This window comes from Moschus berezovskii, chromosome 2, assembly GCF_049115385.1.
Source record: "Moschus berezovskii isolate FMDL1 chromosome 2, NW_MosBer_1.0, whole genome shotgun sequence".
Lineage (NCBI taxonomy): Eukaryota > Metazoa > Chordata > Mammalia > Artiodactyla > Moschidae > Moschus > Moschus berezovskii.
The window spans coordinates 38,974,855-38,988,922 of NC_142461.1; the positions used below are offsets into that span (position 1 = coordinate 38,974,855).

At 37.2% G+C, this 14,068-nt stretch overlaps 1 protein-coding gene across 7 annotated transcripts in view; it reads right to left on the reverse strand.

The window, feature by feature from the left end:
• Positions 1–14,068, reverse strand: part of MAP2 (microtubule associated protein 2) — a 302,956-nt gene that overhangs the window by 70,116 nt on the left and 218,772 nt on the right. For 6 of the 7 annotated variants that reach the window (XM_088827874.1, XM_088827897.1, XM_088827891.1 and 3 more), the window contains one exon: positions 6,765–7,049. In XM_088827874.1, coding sequence (XP_088684000.1) covers positions 6,765–7,026 — 262 coding nt within the window. In that variant the 5' untranslated portion in view covers positions 7,027–7,049. Of the gene's footprint in view, positions 1–6,764; positions 7,050–12,385; positions 12,485–14,068 lie in introns of all 7 variants that reach the window. The other variant, XM_088827878.1, reaches the window with a different exon arrangement.

Consider the following 14,068-nt stretch of genomic DNA (forward strand, 5'->3'; position numbering starts at 1 on the left):
TTTTCCAAGTGTCAGTGGACCAAAGAGAATTATATATATATGTGTATGTGTATATATATACATATATATATTAGTGTCTATGATGTAGTTCTGACTTTAATCCAAAACAAGACAATAAAGAAACGAGAATGATTTCCACAAGTGCATGGGAGGAATTTTCTGGAGGAACATACATGGGAGTAAATGCATATGCAAATTAATCTGAATTTTAAAATATTATATTACGTTAGATCAAGCCTTACTCTTCACAACTTGAAGTGTTGTAGGCAATTAAAATTCCAAGGAATAAAACCATGGGTTTTATTTGTCGAGTCACTGGGTTTAATTAAAAGGAGTCAAGAGAAACCAAGTTTTCCTTAAATTTTGATTCATAATTACTGGCTTCAAACAATCACATTCCACTCTAAGATTCTGGCTGAAGAGCAAAGAAAGATACAAGGTAATTTTTTTATGTAGAAAGAACTACCTACAATTGCACATTTAAATAAACAACTGTATCTGGTACCTATCTTTTCTTCTAATTTGTAAAACATTATAAGCTGTATTTGGCAATATCTGCTATAAGCAAGCAACCTTACCAAGGTTGAGAGGCTGTTCTTCATTATAAAGTCCAGGCAAGACAGCCCCCAATTAGGTTCAGATCCCCTTCTATTTACCAACAAGGCAAGTCACATATGATTGAAGCTAATACTCCAAACCTGCTTCAAACGGTACAGAGAGCACAGAGGACAAAGCAAACGTGACAAATACAAACCTCATGCCTTTTCTAGCAATTCTTGCCTTTCTCACTTTTTCTAGACCCAGATGCCCAACCTTTTGAAGGAAAACATTGCAAAGATCCCCATTTTCTCTCCTTGTCCATCGGCGCCGCCAGGTGCAGACACTTTGCAGTGAGGCCGTGTGCTTTTCTGCAGATCCACCCTGAATGCTAAATAACTGCTCTGCACACTCCTCTGCGGAGCTCAGGGAAATGGCAGCCAGAGCAATGAGTGGTTGGCATGGCAACAAGGAAAGGAAAATCTGCAACCTTTTGTATTGTTAGGCCAGCCTATTTATTTGCCTTGGGGGGTGGTGGGGCCAGCTTCAGTCACTTCACATGAGAAATGGTTCTGCACTATTTTGCTCTGTGTGCATTAATATATATTGTGTATAATATACCATAGTTTAAATGGGATGGTGATTCCTACCATTAAATCTAAAATGTGGGAATGGAGGGAGGGGAATATGGGGTGAGAAAATGCAGATTCAAATTTTCTAAGATTAGAAAGGGAGAGAGAGAAGTGTAGAGGTATATTCAGATTTTTGCTTGTGACTGATGATAACCTTTTTCTCCACTATGCATTTTCAATCTGAAATTTATAATTTCAGCAACAAAAACCTTAGGTACCCAAGTATGTTCATGACTGGGCTGCTTGAATCAGGAGGATGTGAAAGGGCGTGTTGAGCTTTAGAAGGTGCATCTCCATTGGAAAGCTCTGGAAAAAGTGACCGTGATAATTCAGAAGGGCTTTACAGATCTCACTGCTTTGATGGGAGCAGACCTGGAGAAATGCCCCAGAAATGATGGAGAAACACTGCAACCCTTGGGAAATCAAGGGGTAGTTTACCGAAGGACTGACCTTTAAGCTTCAAATTTACTCAAAAGGAGACCTGGAGGTGACTTGTGATAATCACGAAGGCACTTTACACTGTGACTGCTGTTTTTCTTTTTCTTTTTTTTTTAACCAGTGTTCAAAGCATTGTACCTCAGAATAGTCAAAACCACTTAAAAAATGTGATTTTTAAATACTTCAAAGTTTTGGCATCTGTAAACATCTCAGAATTGCTTCTTTTCTTTCTCCATTCAAGTTGAAAACTGGGAATAAATTTGCTGTCATGCTGAAAGGCACATGGATGTGACCATTCTGCAATGGAAGAACTGTCTTGGCTATGACTGGTTATTGTTGCTGCTGGGTGTCTGGCTGCATGGGGCAGTGGAAGGAGCACGGCCCCATTAAGCAGGAGACCTGTGTGCTGGCTTTCGCCAAGTATCCTGGATGGGTCACTAAACCCATAAATAGGAGAGATATGAGAGGTCATCTTACAAGATAATCTCTAATTATCTTGATGTTATCTCGCATATTGCGTATTCAGTCACTCAGTTCTTTCTGACTCCTTGCAACTCCATGGACTGTAGCCCACCAGGGTCCTCTACTCTATCCATAGAATTTCCCAGGCAAGAATACTGGAGTGGGTTGCCATTTCCTACACTAGGAGATCTTCCCGACCCAGGGATTGAACCTGAGTCTCTTGCATCTCCTGCACTGGCAGGTGGATTCTTTCACCACTGCGCCACCTGGGAAGCCCAGATGTTATCTTGATATAAATTGTAATATGCATTTGAGTGCCACCTACAAATAAGAAGCTTAAATATGAGGCTCCTAATTATCACCCAGAGTTGAAACTCTATGGGGACTGAAATGCATTCTGTTTGCTTTCCTCAATAAAGATAAGGTGGAAAAGAGAAGAAGGGTTTATTACAAGTCTTTATTCTTTTTTTTCCAAGGAGTAGGAATCTTTTATTTATTTATTTTTTACATATCAATGGCTAATGCAATAAGGTCTTATTATTTTTTTCCTTTTTTTAATTGGAGGCTAATTATTTTACAATATTATATTGGTTGGTTTTGCCATACATTGACATGAATCTGCCCCAGGTGTACATGAGTTCCCCTTCCTGAACCCCACTCCCACCTCCCTCCTCCCTTTATCCTCCCTCTGGGTCATCCCCACACACCAGCCCCGAGCATCCTGTAACATGCATCGACCCTGAACTGGCAATTCGTTTCACATATGATAATATACATGTTTCAATGCCCACAAGGCTTTATTCTTATTAACCATGGTGGAAAATGATTGCTAAGTGGCCCAATTTTTCATGGATTTTCTATGGCTTCTCATCTGTGGTTTTAGGCTTCAGTGGCATGGCTTCTAAAAAGGACCCTTTAATGAGTAAATGTAAGAAAAATTCTTAAAGTAAAGAGTTATGCGATACTAGGTAAGTATATAATTCTATCTACCTTTCTATGGATTAGCTTTAAATTGTAAGGAAAGAGACAAAAATCTAGATGAGTAAGTTGTAAATTAAATATAAAGTGTTATTTCCTTCCAGCATTTTCTGTGCAACCCCTCCCCGCTGCTTCCTCCCCCACCATCTTAGTGCCTAAGATCAAAGGTAAGCTGACTATGGCCTTGCACCTTCAAAAATTAAAAAGTTATTATGGTCCAGACATGAAGGTGAACACTGAAAGGGGTGCATGAGAGAATGAGGCAGACCTTTGGCTGAAGTAAGTGCCCTCTGATGAAGGGAAGAGGAGGGAGAGTTGATGGTTGCAATTCATTTATTCTGTGATCTTGTTTATAGAGATGAATAAACAATGTTGAGGAAAAGATTTATTTCTAAGAATGAAAGCAGAAGAAAAGGAAAGTAGAAGAAAGATCTTTGGCTTCGATCAGCCATGGTCTGGACATTGTAACAGACAGCTGAGGATGTCATGGGAAATGTTTCATGTTCGCAACATCCTGAAAAACATCCATATAGGAGAAGTTGTAATATACTGATAGATTACAGGAAATGATGAAAGACTGGGGTAATATATAACCTGGTCCTCACTCAAATAATCACCTCAAAATATAATGCCTGCTCAATCAGGGGTCTCCATTATCAAAGGATAGCATTTTTAAAGATCATATCTAAGATTTAAGAATATTCCTTTTTTACTGGGGGTGATTTTTGTTTGCGATTTGTGGAACAATTATATATAAGCCATCAATAATACAATTTATTATTTTATTAAGCTAAAGTTTGGAGAGAAATTTAATTGCACATTAACTTATCACTGAAAAATCCTCTGTAGGTATGAGAAGATAACAATTTACACTTTTCCTCTCCTGCTGCTTTCCATACATGGATGATTGATGGATTCAATACTCAGTCTCTTCTTTCTGGAGGGAGGCTGGTTTAAAATTACATCATCGTTTGGATTGAAAACATCACTGTTTACAACCTTTGTCACTATGAATTTACATATAAAATTTACATAATCAGTCTCCCAAAGGTCATGTAATATTCATTTGATATATGTTAAGCTGAATTCAAAATTAACTCTGGATGGTCTTGAACCCACAATTTAAAGAACCATCTGTTAGTTTCTTTTTAATTTATGTTATTTTCTCAAAGAAGCTGGCAAGGCCACACCGACCTGACAAATAGATTTTTTTCTGATGCTCTCAAAAGCTTAATTAAGACTATTGAAAAAACGAAATAGTGAGTGATGTTGGTTCTCTCCTGCTTGACCAAGCATGCTACAAGTGATTTTTCTCTTGGGTATATAATAAGCCTCCATAATGGTCAGTGAGAGTCAACTGGTGAGAGTTCAAGAGACAAAGTTAAGGCTTTTCAATAGCTTTCCCCATTAATTTGAAAAGAACTTTCTTCTTTTTGTACGATTCACTCAACTACTCACTCAACACACATTTATTGAGTCCTTGAGGTATAATGTCAAGTGCTGCATGGGACAGTGATGAGAAAAATCTTGGTTTCTCACATTATCTCCTTTATTCCCACAATCATTTTTTTTTAACATGTTCTCAACTCCTCATGCCTCAGTCACTTCAAATTCTCCCAGTCAGAGCTCCTGATACCCAAGTTGCACCCTCTTCAGACTGTATTACACTTGACTGTAGAAAAATAGTTCCTGACCGAGGGCGTCCTGTTGTCTATATGAACACCACTGCCACCACTGATAATCACAATAACAATGGTACTTAATAGACACTATTTCTTGAGTCATTTACTTAACGTACTCTACCTCATTTAATCTTCCCTGTAACCATGAAAAATAAAAATAATATTTTTATTTCATTCTTAACCACAATTTCTTACTAATGGGACATGCATGTCTATAGGGCACTGGACAGCTTTTCAAATCCTTGAATTAGCTTGGACACTGCCACTCTCTTTTTCCTGTTCCACATACATTTCTGCCGAGTATTTGCTTTTTTAACACAGCAACTTCGAAAAGACCCCAAAATCCCAGCTTCAAAAAGACAGGACATCATGAAGAAGAATGTGGTATGACCTAATGTTGAAACCAAACTATCTTAAATTAATAGTTCATGCAGTATTTGCCAGCTTTGACTATCACAGAACTTCATCTGGGTATTTAAAAACACTCTGCCACACTCTTGTGCATCTGCTGTGGAACCTCAAGATGCTTCTGTACATGATTTGGGAACTTGGTTTGGAAACAACCCCTCTTCAACTTTGCCTTTCTATACTGCTCATGTGGCAATTAATGTACTGTGTTCTGTATCTGAATTAACTGTACACACAGGTCTCATGTGAGCTACTAGATCAACTGCTCTGGGAAATTCAGAGCCCATTCTTTGCACTCGTCCTGGCACAATGTATACGTAGAAAATGTTCAACAGTAGTTTGTTAAATGAAAAGAATCACACTATGTATGTATGTATGTAATTTCTCCTCAGTCACTTGAAATGCCTTTCATACTCACCCATTAAAATTTAAATATATATTTTTGAACTGAGTGTACAGTGGATGTGTGGCTAACCAATTGAGTGTAGAAAACTAACCCTTGAATAAGTAAGGGATGATCTTCAAGCAGACAGAGCCTTTCGTACTAGCAGTTTACTTACTGATTTTGGAGTAGCATGTCTGCAAATTACTGTCTTCAAATACATTAAATTCTGAATTACAGAGAAAAGGAAAATAATGGTAAAGAATACTTTAGATCAGACTAATGTGCTGCAGTCCATGGGATAGCAAAGTGTTGGACATGACTGAGTGACTGAACTGAACTGAATGTTTCTCTAAGTCATTAATGACAATATCATCAACAAACTTGTGGCAGAAATTATACTTTAAGATTAAATTATATTCTGTTATCCTTTAAGCATCTGTATATTAGTTCTTAAAAAGGGGGAGGGAGGTGGGAGGGGTGTTCAAGATGGGGAACACATGTACACCCGGGGCAGATTCATGTCAATGTACGGCAAAACTGATAAAATAATGTAAAGTGATTAGCATCCATATAAATAAATAAATTAAAAAAAAACCAACCTCTTATCATAAAAAAAAAAAAGCTATCCAAAGAAGTATTAAATGGTTCCCATGTATGCATGTGTTGTTTTCCTTTCTTTTTTCCTTTTTAAAGACTGGGAGACAGACACTACATTCCTTCCTGCCCTAAAAAGTAAATGTGCTTCTTACCAACTGATCAGATTTAAGTCCAATATCATTCAAGAGAATCCCAGTTAGTGAAGTTTTTTTTTTTTTTTCAGTGATTTACAATGCTGACAGTTATTAGCAAAACACACACACACACCACGCCATTTGTCTACTAAAATTAAGGTGGTAAATGGAAATTCCCTGGTGGTCCAGAGGTTAGGACTCTGAGCTTTCACTGTGAGGGCATGGGTTTGATCCCCAGTCAGAGAACTAAGATCTTGCAAGCTGCTCGGCACCACCAAAAATAAATAAAGTAAAAATTAAAAAGGAGATATGATTGAGAATATAACTGATCTGGGGGGATGTCAGGTTAGTTTCTATGATTTTTCTCTCCTTTCGGTGTCTATTTCCCTTGACTGACTGGAATTTCAGTCCCAGCACTAGTGAAAGATCAGTGCTGTAAACTAATTCACTTAAGCGTAAACAGACTTCAAAGCACAAAGCAAGCACTGGTGACAGAAGAGCCCTTAGTTACCTGCTGTTTCTCTGTCAGCTGAGGTCAGTTCTCCGTTGATTCCATTCTCTTTGGTATTTGAGTAGGTGCCCTGTGACCCATGCTCTCCAAAGGCGCCCTCTTCATCCTCCCTGTAGGGGAATCCATTGGCGCTTCTGACAAGTCCTTCCCCTGCCCCACCTTGATCCTTGATCTCGGGTGGGTGTGGTTGGGCGGATGCCTCTGTAAGTTGAGCTGAGGTCCAGTGAGGCGCCTTTGCTTCATCTTTCCGATCATCTGCCATTCTTTAATGTCCTGGGATGTTTCCTGTGATTGGAAGAAGAAAAATGACAGTCATACCCTTGGAGAAAGCTTATCTGAAGTACTAAAATAGGGAACATTGACAGCAAAATCACCAGCAACTAATGGTCAAGAAAACACATTCAATAACCCACTTTTAATATCAAGAGGTAGCTACTGTTAACACCTTAGCTTTTACAGATCTTTTCTGGAATATCTTTTTTTTTTTTTAATAAGAGCACCATTAGTTTCACATACTCTATTTTTTAAAACTAGTGTTTGGCATTTAAGGACATATCTGAGCTAAATTTCATTGACATATGACATTGACTCAACAGGGAAAATAGGGAAAGTCTGTAGTATGAGAAAATTGGATAGAAAACAGTGGGGAAAAGAATGGCTGAGGGGACATGCTGGATTACGGAAAACTATTCCAAATACTCTTTAAAACCACAACTCTCTGTGAAATCTAGAAAAGACAATGGTCAATATATTAGTCCTTTCAGTTTCAAAGATGTTTAGTTCAAACCAGAGGTAAATATATCTTTCTGGATACTGAATATTAAGAGAAAGAGAATTTTGACTTAATTTTTCAGCAAACTTTTCTAAGCTCTATCTATAGATTAAAAAGGGAATGACATTTTCTCTTAGTATAAATCTTACATAGAGAATAAATATATTAGGCCTATGTCACAACTTGCAGTATTATTTCACAATTAAGTCAATTCAGTTAAGTCACTAATATTCATTAGGTGGCCATAAATTATAGTAAAGTTTGAATAAGTCATGGAATAGGTATTCTGCATGTGTTAATAAGGAAACAGTAGGTACTGCACAGCCTTCACTTACATGCTGAAGCCACTAAATTTACAGATCTAGTTGACAAGAAGTGATACATCACTGTTTTGAAAAGCTGTTGCCAGCAATGTAGCTTCATTGATGGTCTATTGTCCCCACCCTGATGATGACACAGACAATCAGAATCTCTGATGGAAGCTAAGAACATTTTCCTTTTTTTTTTTTTTGCAAAAATAGTAAGTCAACCCAAATCCTCCAAATAAGCAAACAAAAATTCTATGAAAACAAATCCAATTCTAGCTACCAAGTTCTGTTTAGAGACATCACAAATGAATAAAGCTGTCAAGAAAGTAAGCTTTCTATCAGATTTCTAGCAAGAATCTTATTACTATTATTATTTTACTGAATTTCAATGCTATTCTAAGGTCCCTATTCTAATTTTCTGTTCATACCAAGAACTAGATGAGTTAACTCATTTTAACTAATTTGACAATGCCAAAGCCCCTCCCCACACCCCCACAACTGCTTCCCATAAGGGTTATACTTATCTTCCCTATGAGCACTTAAACAGGATATAAGCAATTTAGCTTTTAAAACATTGATTGAAGGGCTTCTGAATAAATCAAAGCGCATCCCCACATCACCGAGGATGTATAAAGAACTGCATGCATGGAAGAGTATCTTTATCTGTAAAACGAGGACAATGATGCCTAGTTTATTGCTTTGTTGCAAATTTAAACAAAGTAAGGACTTAGCACAGCCTCCAGCAAGCTCAATAAATAGTAGTTTCCACCTTTGCCATTGTTATTATAATGATACTAACAGTCATCATACCACCACTCATTACATATAAAATATTTTCAGTAGTTTTTCTGGAATTGTTGGCATAGGAAGAGGAGCCTGAAAACCTGGTAAGTCCAATAATAAGTGTTACCTGCAAATTTCTGCCCATGTATCACAGAGAAATGAATGAATGTTCCAAGACAGGCACGGCCAATGTTTGGGACAGGACAGCCTTAATGGGAGGAGTGTGTCCTAAGAACTAACCACTCCATGTGGACATCTGAAAAGAACATCTTTTATAAAGATGGTTCTGCAATGTTCTAGATCCCACTCTGCCGCTGTCTTCTAGTAAAACATGAAAGGACCTAAATTGGGAGTCTGAGGACTGTTTCTTCTGAGTTGTTCTGGCATCTCCATATGTCTAATGGGCTGAAAAAATGATTTACATTCAAACTGTGACCTTGATCACAATATTTTAATGCTAGTGAGACTGTTGGCTCAGCATCCTTACCTTTACATGCCTTGATTTCTTTACTTTTTCTTCTAGAACAGCTTAAATAAGATCCCCACGTTCTTAAATGGTCCAAACTATCGGTTTTGTGCAGAGTGAACACTTACAAATAGAAAAACTTTCCCACAAAGAAGTACATGACTTGTTAATATTGCTTTTAAAAAGATTAACAGGTTTTCTATTTTTAGGACAATTTCAGATTTACAGAAACATTTGAACAGAAAATATAGAGTTCTTATGTATCTTCTGCACTCAAATTCCCCTGTTATTAATATATTAGTGTGATTCATTTGCTATAATTAATGAAACAGTACTGATGCATTATTATTAACTAAAGTTTATATAGATAAAGTTTATAAAGATTAAAGTTCATAGTTTAGATTCTCTTAGTTTTTACCTAATCTTTTTTTTTGGTTCTAGAATCTCATCCAAGATTCTACATTACATTTAGTTCCATGTCTCTTCAGGTTCCTCCTGGCTGTGAGAGGTTCTCAGACTTTCTTTGTTGTGGATGACCTTAAAAATTACTGGTCAGGTAAATTATAGATGTCTCTCTATTGAAATCTGTCTGACATTTTTTCATGATTAGTCTTCGATTACATTTTTGGGAGGAAGACCACTAGCAGTAAAGTGCTCACATAAGCTTGGGCAATGCTGAGTTACATGGGCATGTATAATACAAGTTTTCTGACAGCTTTTGCTCTTCTACTGCACATGGTAATCTCGGGGTAGGGCACTAGTGTGCAAAGCATCCCAAGTAATTGGCTACAGAACCTTCATTTGATGCTACATTTATTAACATCTCCAAAAGGATTTGGAAAATACTTAGATTTGCATTTCAGCCCATGTTTACCTCTGGGAGTTCTTGCCACAGACATTCAAAGGAAATAAAATAATATAAGCATTCACAACTCCCAGCAAAATGTGACAATTTTTCCCCCAGGGCTAGGTGGAAAAGATTTCTCAGAGACTAAAGATGACTAAAAATCTTCATCTTGAACCTAAAAACCCAACACTGAAATGAGCAGCGTGTTACTTGATAATCATCCACTTAAAACATCATGATAATTTGTTTTCAAGAGAACAGGTATTCAAAAAGTGAATTCCTTGGTATTTAATACTTTTGAGTTTTTAATTCTTTCTTTATAGTTAGTCGATAAAAACTAAGGTTGGAAGAAGAAAGGCAAGGCTGGCTACACTGACTTCAATTGCTATCAGATGTACAAATAAAGTGAATTTATTATCTAAAATGCAACATCTGGATTCCTGATGAGACTATTCAGATACTACTCCTTTAAACATATGTAATTAGTCATATTTCACTTTCTAATTTGTTGGACTTTTGAACCATACAGAGCCTATCTATTAAGTGACAAGTATTTCAGGAGATTTCAAGCTAGAACTGGCATTGCTCTGGCAAAACTTCTTTGATAGAAAATATGACTTGGAAAGATTTGTTTCAGTTTTAATGAAAAGCATCTGGAATCGGAGGAGACATTATTTAGATCCACTCCCTTAAAATAACAACATGATATTATTAAAATACCACCCATTTATGATAAATTTCACTTAAACACCCAATCAGTGTTTTGGGGTCACAGGTAATCTCTACTCTTCAGAATGGTGTTAGAACATAGTTAAAAGTTATCACAACTTCCTTTAATTTCTTCTTCCTGATGTATAGTATTGCTTTTACCTGAATCTCTGAAAACTGTGCTTGTGGAATTAAAGGAGATAAGAAAACTGAGAGAAAGGCAAATCCTCTCCAAGTCTATAAAAGAAAATTTGTGAGGTAGCAGGAATTGTAACATCCCATTCATAATGTGTAAATAGAAAAACTCTCCTCTCTCCATATTGCAAAAGATCACGTAACCTCCTGCTCCTAAGCATTGAACAGCTAGACATCTGCCGCACAATCTTCTGGATGGATAAAGCAAGCTGAAAAGCTAGTGGAACTCTTCACCTTCTCCTCTTCCCAAAAGCCTAGCTTGATAACGTGAGCAAGGAAATTCCTAAGTTTTTAAAAACAGTACTAAGTCCAAGGCATTGACTTATAATTCATAATAAGTTGCAATGGGATCTTAGCTATTAGGGCTAAGCACAAATGACAATATGAATGAGGATACAGATACCTGTAACATGGATTTTTAAAAAGAAATCCAAGAAGTTCCAATATCCATTTTGTATAACAATGAAATATTTCACTTGACTCTATCATATCATGGCTATTATGTGACATAATACAGGGCCCCAGTATTCTTCCCAACTAAGATATACCTTTGGAAAAAATATCAAGAGAAGATCTTGTGCCACCAGAAATATTGTTATAGACTTGAGTGGTGAGCTTCAATCTCTGCTACCTTTTATTATTAAACAATTTCCTCTTGATATTTGAAAGTTCTCTAAGGAGTGATAGTTCTTATTTGATCAAAATCCCAGTGTTAAAATTCCAGTTCTTCCAGTTTTCCCCTTATAAAGCTTAGACCTGGATTTCTCAATCTAATGCTTCTTGGTAATAACAAGAATGATTTTTTCACACCAGCTGTTGAATCCACTGATCACGTCTATACTCTCTGATTCATTTCACTGATGGATAAATATGAAAAAAAAATCTTTGAAAGTGTTAGTCACTCAGTCATGTCCGACTTTTTGTGATACCATGGACTACAGTCACCAGGCTCCTCTGTCCATGGGATTTTTCCAGGCAAGAATACTAGAATGGGTTACCATTTCCTTCTCCAGAGGATCTTTCCAACCCAGGGATCAAACCCAGGTCTCCTGCATTTCAGGCAGATTCTTTACTGTCTAAGCCATGAGTAGGCTGCAAACCTTTGTTGAATGTTAAATTAATTAACACCTCCAGATTGGTTCTGTCAGCTATGGGTATTTGGCCAACAGTAGCTCAACTAGTTGCAGGGGACGTGAGTTCAATTCCTGGGTCAGGAAGATCCCCTGGAGAAGGAAATGGCAACCCATTCCAGTATTCTTGCCTTGAGAATCCCAAAGACAGAGACATCTGGCTGGCTACAGTTTGTGGTTTCTCGCAAACTGCCAGACGTGACTGAGTGACTGAACACACACACACAAACCCAATCAATGAGAGAAGATTCATTCTGAAACCTAATTTTCAGGCATGACAGAAGAATGGAGATTCAAGTTCTGACTCCATTGAGAGCATACGAAAAATAACATCAAGCAGAACAAACTTCTAGACCCAAATAAGACTTTGCATACATAATAGTGACTGTGCAACATACAGGTTTAGAAATACCTTTACGAGAAAAAAGCTTTAAAATCACGAAGCTAAAATGGCCTTCGGTGATGATCATCCATTCCAATGTAACTTGAAGTGTTTCCAGCCAAAATCAGCCTGCAATGCAGGAGACACAGGAGATGTGGGTTTGATCCCTGGGTCAGGAAGATCCCCTGGAGAAGGAAATGGCAACCCACCCAGTATCTTGCCTGGAGAATTCCATGGACACAGGAGCATGGCAGGCTACAGTCCATAGGGTTGCAAAGAGTCAGATATGACTGAGAACATGGCACATCTCCATCCCAGAAAGTGAGAATTTCTGGTTTTAGGGCTTGGAAATTGGTATTTTAACAGATTTAACAAGTTACTCTGAAACACTGAAGTTTGAAGATTGGTACTTTTAGGCAAACCTGCTGCATAGGACCGCAGAAAAGAGTGGGAAGTGACAGAAATGCATACAAGAAATACTCCTATAGAATAACTGGAGTAAAGCATTAAAGCAATTATCTTGATAGCTCAAGGTGATCATTCTCATAAATAGAAGCTGAGTCTTTCACTGCCTTAGCCCAAGATATTTATGAACGATGGGATGGAGTTCAGTGACTCCTTTCAGTGAGCTTCTTGGGAATATGCCAGTTCTCTGGTGTATAATCCTACTTGAAGGAAGCAGAAATATTTCAGAAGAATGTTTAAAGTTACCCATTGTCTGTGATAAAAAACCTACTGCATACTGTGAAAACAGAGACTAGTCCTTGGTCAGTTTATCAAAATCTTCAAGATGTCTTTAGACTATTTATTTTAGATACTTCTTGGCATTCATTAATGGTTTAGGACAAAAGTACACTTGCCTGAAGTATCTTAAATCTTCTTTATCTGTTAGATCAATTTGGAGATGGATGTGGGGTAGTAGGCATGGTGTGTATATGTGATGTTTTGAACTAGCAAAGCCCTCAAAGAAGTAACTGAATGATTTAATATCTAGATAGTTGACATGCGTGCTGAAAATGTCATTTAGTAAAGTATAACTTTTCCTCTTGGGATTCCCATAAAACCACAAATCTCACTGTTTTTCTTTGGATTACAACATTAGAAAGATCACAAAGCACAGAAATAGTCCCTGATTATAGTTATTACCAGGCATCATTAAATACTCTAAAAAATCGGCAAAGGGAGAAACAAAGAAAGCTTGGAAAATCTAAAGGAAAAATATACTGTGTGCCAGACAGACAAGTCTCCATTTTCATAATGCACTTGGCATGAACAGTTCTAGGATGTTTTCTGTGATACGTTCTGCCCTGTCATCATGCAATGTGCCAGTTCAATGAAAACACTGGGATTATAGTTTTGTACTGATACATATCCAAGGATGAACAAAGAATAAAACAAACAGTTACATAATACAATTAAGCATATGAATATTGTTTCCCCTTTCCATGTAGGCACAATTATGCCTTACACTATTAACTATCCATGTCAGTACTACAAAACAGAAACTTCTGTTTTGGCCCCTAAAAATAGAAATTTATGTAGAATCCATATCTCTACTTCCAAGTGTTGAGGAGTTCTAAGCTTAAACAGTTGTTGACTAACTGACTATAACCCTATATATTTTCTCTTCATCTCTGTACAAAATTGAGAAAAAAGTTCCTGATGACACGAATATCTGAAAAACCAAATAATTGTTTCATGTCTTCTCTGCTC